This window comes from Sinohyriopsis cumingii, chromosome 6, assembly GCF_028554795.1.
Source record: "Sinohyriopsis cumingii isolate HCF-2022 chromosome 6, ASM2855479v2, whole genome shotgun sequence".
NCBI classification, from domain to species: Eukaryota; Metazoa; Mollusca; class Bivalvia; order Unionida; family Unionidae; genus Sinohyriopsis; species Sinohyriopsis cumingii.
This window is the reverse complement of record NC_142966.1, coordinates 148,606,441-148,629,026: the sequence shown is the minus strand read 5'-3', so window position 1 is coordinate 148,629,026 and position 22,586 is coordinate 148,606,441. Positions and strand designations below refer to the sequence as shown.

The 22,586-nt window shown below is 35.4% G+C and overlaps 2 protein-coding genes across 6 annotated transcripts in view; one reads left to right on the top strand and one right to left on the bottom strand.

Annotated features, from left to right (window-relative positions):
* LOC149798240 (proteasome maturation protein-like) overlaps positions 1-17,088 on the bottom strand; it is a 68,632-nt gene extending 51,544 nt beyond the window's left edge. The window contains exon 1 of one of the 4 annotated variants that reach the window (XM_089963364.1): positions 16,938-17,088. In XM_089963364.1, coding sequence (XP_089819490.1) covers positions 16,938-16,940 — 3 coding nt within the window. In that variant the 5' untranslated portion in view covers positions 16,941-17,088. Of the gene's footprint in view, positions 1-2,004; positions 2,062-11,052; positions 11,076-16,735; positions 16,759-16,937 lie in introns of those variants that run through there. The other 3 variants (XM_089963363.1, XM_089963365.1, XM_089963362.1) reach the window with 3 other exon arrangements.
* Positions 17,089-17,438: 350 nt separating this feature from the next.
* Positions 17,439-22,586, top strand: part of LOC149798239 (vascular endothelial growth factor receptor 1-like) — a 157,820-nt gene continuing 152,672 nt past the window's right edge. For both annotated transcript variants that reach the window (XM_089963358.1, XM_089963357.1), the window contains exon 1: positions 17,439-17,798. In XM_089963358.1, the coding sequence (XP_089819484.1) occupies positions 17,729-17,798 (70 nt within the window). In that variant the 5' untranslated portion in view covers positions 17,439-17,728. The remainder of the gene's footprint in view (positions 17,799-22,586) is intronic.

The window sequence follows — 22,586 nt, the reverse complement described above, 5'->3', positions numbered from 1 at the left end:
TTTAGCTTTTAGTATTTTTTGTTTGTTTCACATTTTGTAGGGGAGGGCAGCACCACAATATTTTCAGTGCTAAGGGACCTGGAAGCCCCAAATCTGGCCCTGCATGTACCATATATACTTGCTTATAAGCTGCCATAGAATAATGTGCCTGCCGATCAGGGTCTATATTTTTTGTTCTACTGATTGCTCCTAACAAACTGCACTAACCTAGATCTGCCAGCACATTATGTGACAGCAGATCTGGGTCTGTGCAGTTTGCAGTTTGACTATTATATACACTGCATATTAAAATCATCAATACTTCAACATTTTACTTTAAAAACCATAACTCTGATTTCCATGGGTTAAGTGTCAACATAAAATACTCTGAGTTTAATTATGCCCTATGCTAATGAGTGGGTTTGGTCATCTTTGCTCTGATTACAGATCATTTGTGTGTGTGTGTGTGTGTGCATGTGTGTGTGATTTGGATTTTTAACATAGCTTTAACAATTTTGTAGTCATATCGCTATGTCTGCAGTGTGGCAGTTTATAGTGATGTCTAGCAACAGGGCATTATGCAGCAGACATGTAGCATTATGTCCCACCCAGGCACATTATCCTGACACCAGGCCTAGTGAGTCAGCTGTTAGTACCATTTTTATGTCTTTGGTACGACTTGGTTGGGGTTTGAACCACGACCTAACACATCGGAGGCAGATGCTCAAACCTCTTGGCCATCTGAGCAGTCTGTGTGTGTGCGTGTGTGTATTTAAAAAATCTTGGTTGATTAAATGCTCAAATAAAGCTGGGTTCTTGTACATTTTTTGTACAAAATCTATATTTCCTGTCAGGTATAACAAATTCATGCATATATTTACAATTTTTAATTTTTGTAATGAATTCGAATTTAACATCCCATTGAGTTTCATGCATGTTTACTTGAAATGACCATTGACCCATGCAGTGAAATGTGACTGAACTTGTATGAGTGGTCTGGGAGAACATGACAGTTTGATCTATTGACATGTCATCATGGTTCAAGAAATCTGCTCATCAGCTTGTCTTGAAGGTAGGGAAGAACTTGGTCTACATTCCTCAATAAGTGGTGTTTATGTAATGACAACCAACACTTTCCTTAACATACATATAAAATCATAACATAGACAGTCAGCATTGCTTCCTGCTGTGCAGGTCAAGTAGGAATGAAAACATTTTGTCAGGCCTGGCGATCATACATATGAACACATACTGTACAATAAAAAGAAATAATGAAGTACCAAATATACTCACATATAGGGCAAGTCAAACTGCAAACAGCACAGACCCAAATCTGCTGTTGCATAATGCACTGGCTCTATCATATCTGGGTCTAAACAGTTTGTTAGAAGTAATCAGCAGAACAAACAACACAGACCCTGATCTGTTGCTGCATTATGCTATGGCAGATCTGGGTCGGTCTTTTATGTTTACAGCTGGACTTGACTTGTACATGAGTGTATATTGTACCAGTACATATAACCAGGTTATTAGTTCTATTTATAGTTCAGAAAATATTAGCCTGATAAAATTACACAGCCAAAATATTTTCTAGAGAGTAGCAGCCTCCATAGAATAAAACTGGGGTAAAGTGAGGGATGCAGAACATCCCAAGACATTTGCAGGATAGGTGTTTCTAACATATATTGAACTGTTAAGTTAATACATGCCATCTCCATAAACAAATAAATGGATAAAAAGTGAACATTCAAAGAAGTACATGTAACAACATGTATGCTTAATTTAAGTGCAAGAAAGGTTTCCATGGTAACAACTTGGCATCTTTCATTAATTCAAAGTAGTCTGCTTACTTTAATTGCTGCAATAGTCAGGATCTAAACTCCACTTGTAATATTACTGCAAATATCATTACAGACCAGGTACATATTTATTCTTGTTAGGCACAGACTATGTGTAACAAAATGGAAGGGGAGAAGGGATATTGTTTAGAAGAGAAAAAAAACCCAAACATTTCTGTCACCTCACCTCCTTGCCAGAAAAAATTTGCCACCTTTCTTTTTTTCCCATAATGTAATCTGGTGAAAATAACTGTAAAAACAAATAAGAGCAATTATATACCATAGCTGGAAGAAGAAAAAATAAAGTTCCCTGAGCCGTCCCGATTAAATGGCTGGCACTAAAGCACCTAAGTTCATCCCAGAATACTCAAGAGCTTGTACAAACAAACACCATTATCATCTTGAAATAAATGGTAATAATGGAAACTTTTTCCATTTTATTTTTTTGTATCTTTTGCTGACTGCAAGAACATGCTTGCATCAAAAACTAGTTATGGATGGCCATGCGAGTGCAACTCCAAATGTGCTTTTTTTTTTTACTCAATACATCCGTAAAAATAGGTCTTGGAATTATACTGTTTTGAGATTTTCCCCCAGAAATGATATGTACATGAAGAAAAAGAACTATAGTATGTAGTGAATTTCTTATTTTGTCATCAAACTACTGATGGTAATGAATCACCTTTGCATACAGCATGCAAGACGGATGCCAAAACAGATCATTAAAGGGCATTCATTAATACTGTTATGTATATTTAATTTGCCTTGTGTATTAGTGTTTTTTTTATTCATTATATGCTGTGGTTAATGTAAAATCATACCTTGAAGCTGACCTTGTTCAAAAATCAAGTTCACTGTCTACCTGACCAGAATAATTATCTTTAAATTCTGCAAACAACTAAGACAAAGCTTATAATTCTCTGTCAATATAAGCTAAATATTGAGATTTTTATCTTAGCCTGAGCCAAGTACATTATGTTTAACATGTTCTTTAATATAATTTTAGTACTAGTCCTTCTACCAGTAATTCAAACTTAGATTGCTCTGGAAATAAACTTTTGGCCCTCATCCAGGCTATTCTTTTGTGTTAGTTTTTAATATATAATACTGTTTATGGAAAAAAAGTATTTATTCATGCTGTAGGATCTTGAAGCAGAATCATTCATTGTGTTCAGTATTTGATTTGGGCCCCAATTATTTATTCAAATTATTATTCTCTGGAAATACAAAGTGCTCGTCTATTATATTCTGGGAAAGAGACCGTAACTTGGAATTACAGTGAATTCAAACAAGGATCTCTATGATTACATTATTGTGAGTCATCAGAAGACTGTTGGCACATCAATACACTTCAGGTCATAATTAGTACATTAGTAAATTCAAGACTAAAGGCCACAACAGACATGTCAACATCTTCAGCATTGGATTTTATTTGAAAAACCACAAATTTTATTCATAACTTTATTCATTAAGACTAGTGCTAGAAATTCTAGGACTATTTACAATTTATTTCACATTAATGTAAGTTCTCTTTTCAATTTTCACCTGTGAATTCTAGAGAAATAAATTATTTATTGAATTTTACAACACTTCATTTACACTCTTTTCTATTACTTAATTTAAGACCAAAGAGCCATAATGATACATTTGTTTTCATTCACACTGAATTGTATATATTCTTTTATCATCCACAAATACGTCACTATATAACCATATTCATACATATTTACACACACACACACACACACACACCATCTCTGAGCCACTGAATATATATGTACTGATCGTGAAATAAAGAAATAGAGTGGTCATTTTTAATCTGTATATTGGTGTACTGTTTGAGAGCAAAGTTCATGTGTACTGAAAAATTTATCTGAATAGTTCATGATTTGGTTTAAGAATTTTATACTGTTTTGTAGAAATGGATCGCAGGTGAGAAGTGTTAACATTTTGTATTTGCTGGAAGAATCACCATAAACAGATGATAGTACAGCATTGGCCATCATGTAAATTACCTTGGCTTTCTCTAAAGGACTAAATGAACTTGTTCTTTCAGAGGTCAAATGTTTAATTTATGAGCCAAGTTTTGCCCATTTCCTGAACCATTTGATATCAACATGAATGTAATTTTTTCTTAAGATGTGCCATAATGTAAATATTCTTACAATGTGTCATAATGTAAATCATCTTACAATGTGCCATAATATAAATCATCTTACAATGTGCCAAAATGTAAATCATCTTACAATGTGCCATAATGTAACACATCTTACAATGTGCCATAATGAAACTCATCTTACAATGTGCCAAAATGTAAATCATCTTACAATGTGCCAAAATGTTACACATCTTACAATGTGCCATAATGAAACCCATCTTACAATGTGCCATAATGTAAATCATCTTACAATGTGTCATAATGTAAATCATTTACAATGTGCCATAATGTAAATCATCTTACAATGTGCCATAATATAAATCATTTACAATGTGCCATAATGTAACACATCTTACAATGTGCCATAATGTAAATCATCTTACAATGTGTCATAATGTAAATCATCTTACAATGTGCCATAATATAAATCATTTACAATGTGTAATAATGTAACACATCTTACAATGTGCCATAATGTAAATCATCTTACAATGTGCCAAAATGTAAATCATCTTACAATGTGCCAAAATGTAACACATCTTACAATGTGCCATAATGTAACTCATATTACAATGTGCCATAATGTAACACATCTTACAATGTGCCATAATGTAACTCATCTTACAATGTGCCATAATATAAATCATCTTACAATGTGCCATAGTAATCAAAACATTATGTAACTGTTATGAAATAGCTTATGTGCCTGAGAAGCAATAAACTTGAATTAAGATTATTACTGATATGTTCCATCCATCATAGATTATTATCTACAAAAACACCCAGTACTATATCATAACAAATTGGAAATCTATATTCTTCGAATTTAATCACAGTTCATCACCATCACGATTTGTTCTTTCATACTATATGAGTTGAGTAATATTAGTTTTCTCATTATTAAGTATCATGCCAATGCTCGTACACTGTTTTGTTTAGGGTAACATGCAAAGAAATTTCCAGTTCATTCTTTGAGTTTTTGGTATTTGAAAATTTTATGTCATCTGCACAGAGATCTGAAGACATAATGGTGTCTCCCAATTAAACAACAAAACCCCCAAAGAACTCAGAATTTAACCTTTATGGGATTTTATTTTTCAGGTTCAGACAAGTTCATTTACATCAATATGGGGTATTCCCTTAGTCTTAAAGTGGCATCATTCATTTTCCAGTCGTTTACCCTGTCCTTGGTTGGGTCTGCCCTGCCCTCAATTTACAGACCCTGCCATCTTTGGTGGCTACCCTATCTTCAGTTTATGATAGCTAAATGCATGACATATAGCAATATTTTACATGTCGTTTCTGGGCATCAATTGGTCGACTATGTTCACTTGTGGGGAAAATATCTTAAATATAATCAGAAGACACTATAATATGCCTTAAACACCCTCCCCCTGGCAACCAGCACCCTGCACTGACGTTTGTTCCACGGACAACACTGTAGAACATGAATTGCAAACTTTAACTAGTAACAAAGAATCTTTCTAGAAAGCGTTCACCTAATCCCTGCAAATACCACCCTCAGAAAAGTGACACCTTTGTACTGCAATCTCTAAATACTGTCTCAACAAAAACTTGAGACTAAATCTGATCCTAGCTCATCCTGTCAGTCTAAAGCAAATGGCCCCAAAATAACTAAAATTCTGTCACACTGCATCAAAGTCTGACACACCAAGTACTAATTTTGTCAAATAATTAGGAAGATCCCCGAAATGAAGATCTAATTCCTAAGGGATTACAGGGATTATGATTTTTGCCAAAGATTTATCATTAGTATGTCATATTGCACAGGTTTTCCTTCTCTTGGGGTATTTTACTCTCACCCCCCACCCCCACTTAACCATAATTACTTGCCTACATCAATGACTTCATGTGAATAAGAAACTCTGCCTGAAAGGACAACATGATTCTGTAGCATGTCACACAGACAATTTTCTTGATTACATGCATTTCACATCTTCCATCTATCTCCAATGCTTACCAACATGTATTTTCAACCCATGGATTAGAATCCTAAAACTATTATCCTGTAACCTCTTTCAATTACCCTGTAACCTCATTCAATTAACTGATTTCATAAACTGATCTCCCCAATGAAGTAATAATTCCTTGATCAAATAACAGTATATGAATTATTTGTACTTACAGAAAATTTCATGATATTTGGATGAGAAATATTTATGACTGGTTGAATCTTAAATGTTATACAGTGCCCATCATCTAAGTCTCAGAGCACCTGACAGATATGGTCAAACAAGGTTTTATTGCCTGTGTCTTGACTCACACCTATCCCAGAACAATTTTGGCTGAAGCCCATTGGGATTATTGACAAGCAGTTGACTGATATGCCATAGGCCATTTCTACAGTAAGGTTATAATACCATATACTCTAGAGATGCATATTATTACCTGTATATTGGTTTGCCGCTTATTTATTTCCAGTGGTACATACCATGATACTTTTCATGGTACTGGTATATAAGTAATTTTCGTCAGTAAGGAATGTATGAAAATTCCCAAGGTATCTGGTTATGACATTGGTGATATTAACAGTGTGTTTTCATTATTCATGACAAAATAGTTTAAAACATTATCGATTTCTTAACAAAACAGTTGTATTTGTTGTACCTGTCACAAACTTATGGTGAATGTTAAAAAATTATATTTATATCCTTTATACTCATGTTTGATGTGTCACATGTGCCAAAGTGCTGTCCAAATGAACAGTTTGATACACGTTAGGCCAAATCCAACTTTCTGAAAAGTTTGAATTAAACACAACAAAGTAAACAAACAATGGAGGTCATGTGTAGTGTCAAATTTTAAATAGTATTGAACCTTAAGGTTGAATGCATTGAGCATTAAAATTGTGTTACATTTAAGTGAGAAAAGTCTTTGTGAAGGGTCACTTTGACCTTTCTTCTCCCCCCCCCCGCCATGTCAGTGTTAAACTTGAAAGGCTAACATCCATGGCTCATTGAGATTTGACCAGGGCATTACAACGCTGTCCTGAGAAAGTAAACATTTGAGCTACCAACCATAACTGTTTGATAGGAACCCACGTCAAATAGTCATTTTCAAAGGGAAGTTGATTGCAACATGGGTCAGATATTCTAGGCTGCCCAAAATCCGACAAAAGAAATGATTATCTTGGGGAAGAATTGAGGAACCACTACGTATAATTGGTCAGAGTAAATTAAGGTATACACTTTGGAAGTAATGTGAATTTAAAAGTGATGACCTTGGTCAAAATTATTTAGTGTGTGTGTGATGAGGATTTTTAACGTAGCTTTAATAATTTTTCAGTCATACTGTTACGTTGTCTACAGTGTGGCAGTTTAAAGCGATGTCTAGCACTGGGGCATCATGCCGCAGACACGTAGCATGATGTCCCACCCAGTCACATTATCCTGACACCAGGCCGACCAGTCCTAACACTAACCTCTTAATGCTGAGCACCTAGCGAGGCAGTTGTTAGTAAGTTTTTTGTAAGTCTTTGGTATGACTCGGCCAGGGATCAAACCCACGACCTTCCGCTTCCGAGGCGGACGCTCTAACCACTAGGCCACAAAATTATTTAGTCTGAAAGTTCCTGAGAGAGGCAAAGTTTGGTCCCGAGGAAGCCTAAAAAGAATAGTGCTTTCCTCGTTAAACAAGAAAGGGGACCAAGTGGCTGTCTTGTAAAAGACAGATTTTAGTGTTAGGACACATTATTTATGAAAGAGAACAGCATTAAGGTATGCAATTAAAATTTTTCACGTAATTTTCTATTTTTGATTATTTGTTTTATACAAAAGTGTTTGATATTACCATGATCCATATTATGTATCGCTTATTCAATTTCATGGAAATCTGTTGATGCAAGAGTTGTTATGCAAGTTATCTCTTTAATTTTACAGTTACTAGTTCATTGACAGAATTGACGGATTGCATGCGATCCAAATTTTCATATATGTAGTATTTCATAGGGTCATATGAAATCATTTCCTTTGTCTGTTAGGACGATACTGATTATCATGGGTTAACCATAATCACATGCTATATCAGATTTTGTAATGTTTTAAATAATCTTGTAGGTTAGGGATTGCTGTGAGGTAGAATTTTTTAAATTTCATGTGATAGTAATTGACCATGTGGTAGCATATGTAAAGAGATTTGGTAATGGTAGATACAATGCTCACATGTTAATTTATGGTCGGTCGCTGTGAAACGAGAGCGATGATCTATCAAATTAAGTCAGAATTTATGCAATGTTTAGATAGCTACTTATGCTTCTGAGTAATGTAAGTGAGGAAATTTTATGTATGTATAGAAAGTTATATCTATAGAGATTTAGGGGTAATGCTGTCCTTTAAGGAAACCGCTTTCTGGCAGAGACAGGACAGTCCAAAGTCAGAAGTCCAGAAATATATGACGTGTTCAGAATAAAGGACTAGAAGGTCCAGGAAGAGATGAACCATTTAGAATAGGAAGACTAGAGAAAAGGAAGACATGATACGAAGGTCACAAGAGGAAGGTGATGCAATCAGTCGTGGACATTGCACTCTTTTCACCACTCATTATTATGATGAAATAAATCCAAATTAGTCGTTGCTATTTAATTCTGTTGACATTACTTAGATTGAACTGGAGTTGCCGCTATTGTTATTGATTAAATTTTGTTATTTTCTTGTCGAAGGGGGCTCGCATTGCATTATTTCTTCCCAATAGTCTTGCTCAGTTTTCTGTTGATATTCTACCTATCCACTCAGACCGAGCTATAAAATTGAGGAAGGTCATCCCCTAGATAATGCCAGCCAAATCCAATGAACTACCACTCTTACTAAGAGGATGATGTTACATCACCATTTACCAGTAGTTATTTACTAGCATATGTGAACGTGCCAAGTACAGTGTACAAGTATTCCTCTGTAAGACTGCAAAACTTCCTATGATTTTCAATCTGAACTTTACATAATTTTTCAAGTCCATTAAATATTTTCTTGATGTGGAATAAGAATTTTTTATGTTTAGTGTCCCTCCCTGATAAATATCTTGGAATCGTACTCCAAGTTTCCCTGCCTATTATAACAATAGTGCAGCTAGAAAATTGTATGCTTCAGCATGGGCTGTTTTCATCAATAATCTCTTTAATATCAGCAAGATGTCTTTCATAATATTAGCTTTCATGTAGGCTTAATCATCTTAGTTACTGCTTCTAGATTACAACTTACACAACAATTAAGATACACACAGCAAATTCACCCACTGTAAGATACTGGCCATTTCATTTTCAGGAAGGAGGGAATGTTATTTTCTTTTTTTATCTCAAGATAATTAATATTTTTTTCCAAACAACATCATTGACATAATACAGTGTTAATTTGCTATCAATCTGAGCAAGACATTTTTCAGCTATTGACAAATGGAAATTAAACAAAAAGGTGTCCTGCCCCTTCCAAAGAACATGCAAAATATTGGTCCTTAATATTACTGAAATATACCATGGCATGTATTACGTATGTTCAGAAATACAGTGGTACAAAATTGTTCATGGTACCCAGCTCTAAAATAAACTTATTATGTGATGGCATTTCTGAGTCTATGTAGTCTGCAGCTGGCCCTAACTTATAAGCAAGGATACAGTGTATATGGGTAATCATAATGTAATAATCATTAAAGTAATAATACATAACTTATAAGCAATTACACAGTGTATATGGGTAATCTTAATGTAATAATCATGAAAGTAATAATACATAACTTTATTGCAGAACATGGACATGCACTCCCCGAATGCATGCACTTAATGAATGGTCCTTTTCAGGTTCCTTTAAAAAAAAGTGGGAACAAAATAAAAAACACCTTAATACATGTATCTGTAATATCAATACTCTTTTGAATATTGCCAACTAAACTGGGCTACAAGAACCATGCAGCAACAGTATGTTCATTTGATTGGCAAATATGAGATCCCAGGTTGTCTTGGTGATCTATGGCACTCCTTTTTACAGACATTCACTTGTCCATGCAAGTTTGGGTTTTGGCTCAAGCAACTAGGGTATGTGTGAAAGCTTGCCAGAAATGTTCCATTGGTTGGAGTTCTTTCTGTGGTCTTCCCAGGTTCTTCTTTCAGTAAATATACTATCTCCCATAGCCTACCATGTGCTGAAAAATGGCATTAAATCCCAGAAACCTAATCAAACTTTTATGGTAAATACTTTACAGACTTCTGAATATTAACTTGAAACTGGGGCCCTGAGTGGCCGAGTGGTCTAAAGCGCTCTTCGTTACGGATCACTGCCATCTCACCTCTGTCTGCGGCGGTTCGAGTCTAAGATTCAGCCAATGTGGGCATGTGAGAAAGCTTGCCAGTAGCTTCTCGTGGGTCGGTGGTTCTTTCCGGGGTTTTCCGGGTTCTTTCTCCACCATTAATACTGGCCGCCATGTATAGCCTATCGTGCTGAAAAATGGCGTTAAACCCCACAACAACAACAACTTGAAACTGTGCCTTTTTAAAGAACATGAAGATTGATACAAGTTTACAGTGTGTAATATATTACTCCGATATATTTATCAGCTTATTATTTACATAGATTTATCACACTGGATGGTATCAATGATTACCACAGCTTTGACTGGTGAAAAAAGAAAAGGACTAAAAGACACAAATTGCATTTAGGTTGGTCTTTTATACCAGTGTATATGGTACCAATTTCCTGTCTGAATCCTTATTGTATGATAATGATATTTACATCTCTTTCAAACTTTGTGATATTTTAGGCTTTGAGAAAAATTAAACCCTCTCAAAGGTAAAATCTATTTACACAGGGAACACATGTATCCATCTTGACATTGTTGAAATAGCTGTAGCCAAACATTCTTCATTAGATAATAATCTTGTTGGATCTTTGTTCAGCAGGATGCAAAGGATTTCAGTTGTAATAAGTTCTCAGTTAATATGGCCAAAAGGTCAAGGTACCAAGAAATTTAGAGCAATTTTAATGCACACACACAGGCATACACACAAACTGGGTACAAGAAAAAAGTTTGTACCTTGCTATACCACAGTATGTTTGAACACAGAGTGATACGTACCATGGTATACTGCAATTATATTAGAAGTCAACAATTTTCTGGCCCAGAGGCCTAGAATTTTATTTTACATCTGTAGCTCCCACATGGCCAGAAGAACTATCTTACTCTGAAATAAAACAAAACTAACACCATATTATTAGGGCGGTAGAGTGCGATCACAGACTCTGGGGTAAGAAACACCCGGGCCTCTCCCAGTTCTTGTTCAAACAAACAAAATTCTTTTATAAAATTAAAAAGTATTGTTATGGGCTTGAGCCCCGGGGATATTTCCTTGGTTATACCCCCTTGTCATCCTTGCATATTATATCATTAAAAGAAAACAACTATTGCAGCACCCCCCCTTAAATTATCATATTCTTATAGCTTATTGTTTTTAAATTGTTTTTAAATTGTCATCTAAAAGCTGTATCTAAAGCAGGAGGATTAAGCTTACACTCCAGTGCACACCCTGTAAAAAAACATGGTGCTGACATTACAAGCTTTTCGATAAACAACAGGAAGTGTCAGCAAAGAAGTCCTTAAATTTACTAGCTGCACTGTTCATCTAATAGGTTGAGAAAATGAGTGGGATGCCAACATCAGGGCAAGATATTTATCATATACAGTTAGCAAATATAAAAGAAAGTTGTTTAAAAACGACAAAATATTTAGTGGACTAAGTTATGCAAAATTCAAACAGGAAAAAAAAATGCTCTCCGATTTTGCTCTTGCTAAAGAACACATGCACTTAACACATTAACATAGGCTAGTACATAGCAAAGATAAGGACTGAATATCTTTCAGAAAATTAAAATAGGCTGCCGGGTTCCATATTTGACACATGTCAAAATATGTGACTAAATGTTCATGAATATAATTATATTGTAATATTCTAATTTAATTTGTGATAAAAACAAATATTTTCTAAAAAGAACTTTGCAAATTCATAACAAGATTACTCAGGAATTTCTGTATGTTCTGTGCTCATGGAAATACTGAATTACTGCAACAGTGAAAAAGTAACGTATGTACAAAAATAAATTGACTACTCAGTTGGCTTAAGTGGTTAGAGTATCATCCTTGCATGGGGGAGGTCATGGGTTAGTTTAACCTTGGCTGAGTCATACCAAAGACTTTTTAAAAATGATACTTCTTGGTATTAGGACTTGTTGACCTGGTAAGTATAATTTGGGATTATCTACTCAAAAAGAAGTGCAGTAATATACATAACTTTTTGTGATCTTTGAAGGTTTTGATTAATTGCAAAACCAGAATCAGATCAGTAAAGTTATCTGTATACCAATCATCCCCCTCCCCTCAATGACTTAATCTATATATAAATCAATCTTAGGTTGAGAATTGCTATTTGAGAACAAAAAAGGCTGGTCAAAAATGAGCATTTTTTTCTATCCTGCTCCACACATGCATACATGGGTAGGTATGACTGTTGTTTAGTTGGATTCATTTTTCAGCCCATGATAGGTTATTTATCTTTGTATGCATACATGTACAGGGTTTAATGGCAAATCAGCACAATTCTGGCTAAAGAGTATAAATTAAAAGCAAAATTCTCAATAAAAGTAAAATAAAAATTAAAAATGTTTAGGAAGATAAAGTTTGAACTAAATGAGGAACTAGTAGTCCTGTAAGAAAATAGAATAAGTACATATTTTTTAGTTCTATGAAACTGAGGGTGAAAACTGAAGGTAAAAATAAGCAAAATCCACAAAATATAGCCCAAACTATTTCTTTATATATAAACTGCATTTTAAAAAAACAGGGTTTCACTGGTGGCACATTACTAAAATTGCAAACAATTTAGTTTGCTTTTATCATTAGTAGACAATGGCATCATTTGCTCTCGTGTCCTGCTTCATTCTTTAGGACGTATCCATTTAACAGGTCCAGGTATTATGTCCTATACTTGACCAGAACAATATCAACTCATCTGTGTCATTTGTTGAGACAATGTTCATTGAAGGCACACTCAAATATGCATGACTGACAATTTGTATATATCACCATGGCCTGGTCAGTGACAGTTTTATTGCAACAGATGTACAAAAACAGGCTCTATAATGAACCATGTACCTGACCTTTAAATGTCTCCATTCAATTAAAGCTTTTGTCCAGGAGAAAAATTAAGACATACAATTGCAATAGGAAATTGTTTTTAAAGAATACACACCATGTTATTTGTTTCAAATGATATATATTTCAGATTTAAAAAATCACAATCTTTAAATTCATTTAGAATAAATCCAAAGAATCACATATGTGGTAAAATTAGTTACTGTATTATTTAAAAAGTACTTTGGGGTGGGTGGGGGTAAACTAATTTTGATAATACAGTATAATACTTCCATCTCCATTTTGAGGCTGAAAAATAAAAATATAAAGCCCTAACTGGATATAAAAGTCTACCCTGATTATTCCCAGCACAAATACGACTGAAACTAGGGATCTCAGTCGGGAGTGGAGCAACTGATGGAAGCTGGTATTCTGCTTTAAAGACCTGTCTGACAAAGGAGATAAACTAATTCCCATTGAACCTGATACAGATCAGCTTTATAGATAGGGAATGAAGCTCATTCCTCTATCTAAAGGACACTAAGGCTAGCAAAACAACTGTTCTGTGGGTAAGGTACTCAAAGGAATCTTCATCCAAAAGGTTCAGGGGGGTGGGGTGGCTTTATTACGAGACCACAAGACTAAAAACAGATTCCATTTAATCATTAGTGTCACACTGGTCTTTACAGTTCAGGTTGGCTAAGTGAGAATCTGTCCCAATGGCAGGGCCTTGAGAAAATCTGAGAGTGTTGCAAAGGGATGCGAATTGCCCTTAACAGCAGAAAATGAACATTATTTTTCTTTGAAAAGGAAGAAAAGGAAATCAGCCACTGCACTCATAGGGACAGCTAGAATTAGCCTGTTTCTACTATAACAATCACAAAAAAATCTTCATTTGGCAATTTGGCATCATTAGATGCTGATCTACCAAGGGTTGCACCATAGAGGGGGAAACCGACCACCCTTTACATTGTCTAATATAGTTCTTGCCATTACTAAATTCTTTGCCAGAGCTCCTAGATGGTGACTGAATGAGGAAGTAACAAAAGATTGGAAAAATAGGTCGTAAAAGTGACTAAATTAAGTGACGAGTTTATGAAAAAGTGGGCCCTATTGTCAACTTTTGGAAGATACATTTTCTTTGCTTTCAACAAATAAACAGACTGTAAGCAATTTAAAAACCTTGGGGTTTTGTATACAAGTGGATCTTTATGTACAATATTTGTGAGTGTAGGTTTTGTGTGTGTGGATGTAAACATTTTGTGTCTAAGAAAGGGAACCCAAGTACAGATCATGATACAAAATAATTTAAGGTACAGCCAAATACACCAGGCCAGGCAGTAATGTAGAGGAACATGGAAAATCCTGACAACTTAAGTTCAATACAAAAACATCTTTCAATCATTGATACAAACAAAAGGAACAAAAGGAAATCAGCAACGGAAGTTACAGAAGGCAGATAGGATCAACATGTTTCCTACCACATCAATCACAGAAGATTCTCCACCTGGCATCATAAACTTTGCATACAGAAGCTCTCCTGGCGTGAATGATGCAGTTCATGGCTCTGTCCAAAAACTTGTTCTGGCAGAGAGATCGCTTGAGATGAGCAGGCATGAAGGTGGTGAACGTCTGTGCTGTTGCGGGGGAATCCGTGGTGTTTTTGTGACAGGAGATCCCTCCTGTGTGGTAGAGACCTGGGTCGATCTATCAAGAGGTCTAGGAGATCACTGAACCATGGTCATTGGGGCCACAATGGGGCAATGAGAATGATCCAAGCAATGGACGTTCTTACTCTTTGCAGAACTTGTGGTAGCAGTCGGAAAGGTGGGACAGCATCTGCGAATAGGCAATCCCACTGGAAGATGAATGCATTGACTGCCCATGCTTTCTGATCCAAGACAGGAGACATGTAACAGGGAAGTTTCTTATTGAGCTTGGTTGCAAACAGGTTCACTAGAGGTCTTCCCCAAAGGGATAATAGGGACTCTGTTACTGAATGATGAAGGGACCATTCTGTGAGTACAGCTTGGTCTGTTCTGGGCAGGCTGTCCATTAATATGCTCATCTTGCTCGGAATGTGGCAAACTCATAGGTAGGCTACAAAGGATGTGTTGTCTGAGGAGACCATGACACATCGGCCCCTTATTAGGTCGACGCAACCATGCAATACTGTTTTCATTTCTAGGTTGTTGATGTGGAGAGGCAATTCAGCCAGAGTCCAGGAACTGTGGAGAATTATGCCCTCTGGCTCTAAATAGGCTCCCTAGCCTGAATCTGATGCATCTGTGAACAGAATAGGGATCGGGTTTATGGGGACCACCATCAGGAATCTGTCTCGATTCATCCACCAAAGCAAATGGTGGTGAAAAACTGGTCTTAGAGGGATTGGGGTTGGTAGAGGATCTCTGTGTGGTTTCCACCTTGCCAGAAGGAGGAACTGTAGAAAACGCATGTGAAGATGTCTTAAAGGAACCAATTCAGCAGAGACATTCAATGTTCCAAGTAGGGACAGATAAAGGTGAGCAGATAAAAACGTTTTTGCTTGTTGCATCTCTAGGTGAGCCAGGATTTGATCTTCCCCATCCAGGGGAACCCAGACCAAGTTTTGGTACATGAGGAAGTTCATCCCCATGTAAAAAAAAGTCCTCTGATGGAACAAGTTCCAACTTCTCGACACTGGGCAGGAGACCCAACTGAGTTACGGTGGACCAAGAGCGAAACAGATCCTGATGAAGGGACATGGTGAATCAGCCAGTCGTAGAAATACTGGAGAATCAATGTTCCTGTATTTGAAGGTAGGCTGCTACTAATCCCATAACCCGGGTGATGTTTAAACAAAACATCCCACATGATGACACTGGATTAAATATAGTCAGACTTTATGAAATCATGAATTTTAAGGGCATAAACTCAAATGAACATAAAAAATGGATAAGTTTCTGGGCAGGGGTGGTCAACTAGCAGATAGGAGATGGAACCAAGATAACATTTCCCCCAAAATGGAATTTATTATATTATCTTTATTTATTTCATCTTAGACTGATTAGATTGAGTAGTTAATGTTGGCTGTCAAGTGAAATAAATGATAGGTTTTCAACATTTGTCTACCCCTAGGTTTCTTCTATGATATCAGGCTTCAGTGGTCAATAAGTTTTAAATGAATTCCTTAAGTTGGATTACATAACATTTTATTTGATATTACCTGATCATGTGATTAACAGCATAAACTCTACTGTAATGGAAATGAATATTATATATTATTTTCTGAAAACTTATATTCTGTGAACATTTTTGTTGCTGAAAACATAATAACTAAATACAGCCATCATACTATGGCAAATTAAACATTTGCAAGAAAAACCCACCAAAAACAAAATGATATTGTGTACAGTTTGTCTATCAAACAATAAAACTTAACAGACTCTCAATAAATTTATCTGTGTAATCCACTGGCTCTTGATTCCGTGGAAACTAATGTGTACACTCACCATATATGGTGAGTGTACACATTAGTTTCCAGATAATCAAGTGCCTGTGATGTAATCAACGTATATTGCCTATATTGGAAAATGGTCCCTTTTTTCCTGAACTAAAAGCAAAACAAATAAATAGGGGGTGGGTGGTAGCTTACAAGCATGACAATCACTTTTCAATGAAGTGTATGAACCATGGAAGAAAATATCTATCCAAACGTTCTAAGATCTATACTTTCATGAGGCAATAAAAAAGACGCATGCAATACACTGGGACCTCAGATTTGATTGATATATCTATATTAAACTGTTAAGTAATATAATATATTTTCTTTTTTTTTTGCAATCATGTACACTTACCATGGCTGTTCTCTACGGTGTCAATGTCAAATGTATGCGATTGTAATTATATGATACCACATCCTTGACAAATACTATTTTTTTAAAAGCTAAAAGAGGATAAAGATATTACATTTTAATATTAGCAATGTGTAAGAAGTAATTTTAATAGCTCTTTAACTTCGGAGAAACGACCATAGTTGTGCAGCTTTTTACGAAAGGATAAAAACTATGTTCGAACCGTTTAACTCCACTTCCGTTGTAGACGTCATTGAGGATTTCCCTCAGCTGTTCTATAATCCACACGGTTTTGCAAATAAACTAAGTCCAAGAAGTTTTTCTTATCAAATTCAATATATTTATTTATAAAAGTGTATAAATAATGTTTACAATTTTTCAAATCAGTTATATTCTTTTTCACCAAAGATGTATGATAATATGCAATTGAATAGTTGAAGTATCGAGGGAAGTGGTATACTCAAATATCACATTCAATGTCAGACAGGAACTCCCTCCCCACCATCTAAGTCCAAGAGATGCCCGCACTTCATGGCAGTATGACGCATACAGTCAGTTGTTGATCATCGCAAACTTATGAAGTTAACAACTTAACAAAGATGGTTCGGAAAGGATCAAACTTTGTACTAGTTGTTTTTAAGATTTAACAATGTTAATTTACAGACTTTTAAAAAAGTAGTTTTCTGCAGTTTGTGCTGTAGCAGATCTGTTTGGTGCAATCAATTCTGCTGTTGACGCTTGTTGTCGTTCAGTGGGTAACTTCGTGGATTGAAACATCTCGCGGAGAATAATTCATGTTCACAATGGGAATTACATTTTTATTTGTTTTATGTCTACTTGGAGCGTCCAGCGCGCAACTTGAAGGTAAGTAAATGTATATTTTTTTAAAATAGATTTGGGCAGTGTAGTTTCGTTTTTACATTTCCTTTTTGTATTTTCCTGAACGTGCTTTTTATGTTCTTTATCACTTTCTTTGATATTTTTTAGTCTATATTTTATGAAAAAGTTCTTTCTTATCTGAAATGCTTTTTGTAGTTTAGTAATGTTTTAAAAAATGTGCTTGTATCAGAAATAGCATGAGCTTCACGTCAACTAAATTTATTGAAAAAAAAACAAAAAACACGTTATAAAAAATAAAAAAACCCACAACCCAGTCATTTAATCAGATCAGTTAAACTGGGAAGATGCCAATCTTCGGAAGTTATATATTAAAATATTCTACTCGGAAATTTCATTTTTGTTGGATTTTTTTTTTGGGGGGGGGGGAGGGAGGACGGGGTAATATGGAAAGGATTATGGAACAATTAAATATATGGTTTGTTATTTATGCATTAGGTTACTTAGATTTTTTGGCGTGAATTTTAAGAAATTGGAGTGAATCTCACAATTGCTTAATGTAAAACCGACCATGTCCATACTAAAGTTTGTTATTAGCCAGTATCTATCATGTAATCATAGGGAACTTCATTGATAAACAGTCAGCCACATAAATCTGATGGACCATGGTATTCTGTGTAGCTAAGGATCTCTCTGGAAAATATATTCTAAGGAAAATATTTGTACTCTTAACTTATAATCAGAAAGCCTAAGAGGGAAATGATCATGATAATAAAAAAATAAGTAGGTGTCAACTTGCTTTTGCTCATTAGGTTAAAGTATATTATGATTAGTCCATACCCAAGTTGTTTCATACCCAGTAGAAATTGGTCGTTTCATAGATTGTCAGTTTGTAGCCATAATTGTACACGGTCAAATATACAATACTGCCACATTTACCACTTCCACTCTAGTTACAAACCTGTCTTTCGTCTGATATTCGGGCAAATAAAATGTCCAAGCAGCATTGATATACAGTTGTTTAGTTTTCACTGAATAATAGCATTGCAAGTAAAAATAAAACATTCACCTTTCTTTTGCAGTCATTTACATCGACAAACATCTTCATTTTTCTTGGTTTTATTCAGTAATGGTTAACATGGCTAAAACAGTTACAAATGTTTAGCCACTCATTGCAACTTGAATTCTTTGATCTTTTAATAATGGGCTAAATGCAGATTAAACAGTGTTGCCTTATTATATTTGTCTTCTCCAATGACCAGTACTGGTGTTATTTTCTTATTTTGTTGGCTGGTACTCAAACTGTAGGCTGCAGTATACTGTCTGGACCACCAAGCCGTTTTTCTGTAGACTGCTAGCTGCAAAAACATACTTGTGCAAAAGGTTTTGGACAATTACACCAATCACAAGAAGCTAACAAGTTAGTTACATAACTGAACGTCCCATTTGAAATAACTGAAATTAACGAGTGAACATTTATTTTAATTACTTGGCAATATGTTTTATTTTGTTAACCTCCTAAATATAATACACATAAATACTCGCGCAAAGAGAGATATGGGGTGGGGGTAACTTGGCATTGCATTTTACATCTACTTACTTCTGTACTTCAAAGCTATATATTTAATGTTTTAAGTAACTGAATAAACTTAGGCTTGCTTGGATTCTGCCAGCAATAAAGCATATATAATGTGCCATTACTAATACATATTCGATTTCAGGCAATGCCTTGGTGATATATGTGTGTAATTGTATCCTCAAGATCTTGAAAAACTCAATAATGATTGAGTTGTGTGCATAATAAGGAACTAATATTGAAACTGATTGGCTGGTGTTATTGCCAGTCTGGAAGCTATATTTCTGACATAACCTTGAGGAGACTCGTATGATCCAGATCTTGGATGGTTCCATAATGAGTGAGATTCATATATGTTAATGGTGAGATCGTGCATCTGATTGTCTGAATTTGTTACTCCTCTGAAGTCATATTTGTGATCTAGTTCGATCAGACTTTGAGTGTGTGTGTGTATATATATGCAGTAAACTGACAAAAAACAGCACAAAACTAGTTGAAATGTAGTAAAATTAAATGGTTTATTTCCTGTAAAGTTTTGCCATTTTTGTAATCCTTTTATTTTGTTTACAAATCTACATAGGGTAAAACTCTTTGTGTTTGTATGAGTCCATGTTTGTCCCAAATGTGTTGAAACCAGTAATGTTCATGGATGTGACTTTTGTTTCCTTTTCAAATACTAAATAGTATTGTGTTTCATTTTTAAGGGTGGCTGCTGCCATCATTAGGGAGAACTGTTTTTGTGTTGCTATTTCTTTTAGTACACAAATACATTTATACTTCCAGAAAAAAATATTAATTATATATTATTTTTAAACACAGGAAATCTGTTATTCACATAGTATAAATATGAACAACCAGTGCTGCTCTTTTCGGTAACATAACTTCTATGAAGATAATGTATTCCTGTATGTTGGAAATTTTCATTCAGAATAATGATTTATTGGTAACTTTGTTATTGATTTACAAATTAATAAAAGGGTCTCACCATCACTAATGCATAATACAAAAAAGACCCATCAAACATTGATACATTTCTTGATAAAATATCTGGATTATACACTATGCAAGGTTTCTAGACTGATGCAAGAAACATTTATAATAAAAATCCGTTTAGCCTGCTCCGGTGGCCTAGCGGTTAGAGCATCTGCCTTATATGCGGAAGGTCACAGGGTGACAGGCTCATCTCCAGCCAAGCCATACCAAAAACTTATAAAAATGGTACTAACAGCTGCTTTGCTAGGCGCTCAGCATTAAGAGGTTTGTTTGGACTGGTCTGCCTCGTGTCAGGATAATGGCAATTATAATGTAATTGGGTTGGACATCGTGCTGTATGTCTGCAGTGCTAGCCATCATTATAAACTGTCACACTGCAGACATTGTAGCCCTTGACTGATTCATTGTTAAAGGTATGTTAAAAATCCAAACACACACTCACACATAAAACCCGTATATATCATCGTGCATTAAATCATGTCAACATAGCAGAGTGTAATTTTATGCACTAATCAAAATATAAGAAATAGTCACTTTCCTACATAGATCCCTCTCTTTTTAAATGTTAGAATATCAGTCACATAATTTAACATAGAGCATTTCCCTTGGAATTTTCATCTCAAAAAATTCAGGACATATGTACTGGTAATGAAATCTCACCAATTTGTGTACATTTTGGAAAGAGTCATCATAGCTGATTGTCAGAATTACAGAGTCTGCAGGATTGGACATTGTAACCCTCACTGTAGCTGAATATTGGAATGCTCCTATATTTTGGTGAACAAATGTAGCAGCGTCTGGGACATGGCTTTCATTAGGAACATTAATGTGGAAAGTATCACTTGCCACCATTATGTCTCTGTCTTGTCCAAAAGCAAGTAGTTTTCTATTTTTAGGAATTGATTTCATTGCTGCTGTGTTTCACAGAGTTAAACAGTACAAGCGTCCTCCTTTGCTACTTACATACAGCATTTAGAATTTAATTATTAATGGCCTATTTAATGGCATACGAAATTTGACGTTGGATAATGCATCACACTTAATTTTTGTAATCCTGGATTTCAAACAATGATTTTGGGGTTGCTTTGGAACTACCATTCTTTTAGGCAGTGTATGATTTATAAAAATATTTTGAATGGCATTGAGAAAAACCTCAGATTTTTCGAATTGAAACCCTATCCACCTAGAGACCATTTTATTAACCTTATCTATTTATTATGTCAGTATGTGTATGTATAGCATTTCCCCATGTCTGATGCTCTGGCATTTTGTTACTACCATGATAGAATATCAAAAGCCTGTGATCTTTGCAGTACATGTACTGCAGATGCTTGCTGAATGAAAGGGTCAACTGTTATGTAGGTCTGGTGAGTGATGTTAGGCACAGTCAGGGCCTTTTCTTTGTGCTGAGAGAATCTCTGCTACTTGTATGTTTGCCCTAATCTGTTCAGCACTTTTCCATCTTGTGGCTTTTGCCTTTAAGACAGATGTGACTTTGTCTTGGCCAAAGGGCAGACATAGATGTCCAGATGTTTACATAGGGTCCAGGTTGACCCAATTCTATACTACACTGGTGGGAAATAAATCTACAGTTCCAGACAAGTAATGATGGGTAGTTCCCAGATTTATTTTCATAGTCATGTGAATAATAAATTTGTCATTCAAGGTAGTCATAAATTTGGGATTCCCTGTGAAACATAGAAGGAAATGCCAAAATTCTTTGCATGGGGCAATTGCTAAATGAATGCTTTTGACCCTGGTATGCCATGGCAACCATGTTCTTTCTGTAGATTTTTGTGGTGCTGTGTCAGTTCACTGACAATGGACTCTAGGTAGATTAATGTGGATCTGTGTTACTTCTTTTTAAGCAAAGGCAGTTAATAGGATTGACAGATGATGCTGCATTTAGGGCTTGTTTTTTCACACACACCCCCACCCCCAAGTGCAGCGGTAGGAATAAATTATCTGCATCCCAAGATTATTTGGAAACTGCTGCTAGGCAAGTACCATTATCAGTTGCCAAGGACCTTGTAGAGATGATTTCATTCATTCATACTTTGAGTACCTCACTTACCAGCCATGACATCGCTAGCCAGAGTCCATATCAGAACTTTGGCTAGTGAAGATGCCATGACATTGGGTGGGAAAGGGACTCAATGTTGGTGAATAAATTGATGCAGATATCAACGTATGCATTAGATTTTTATGACAAAGGTTTGTTTGACATATCTTTATGTTTGTATAAT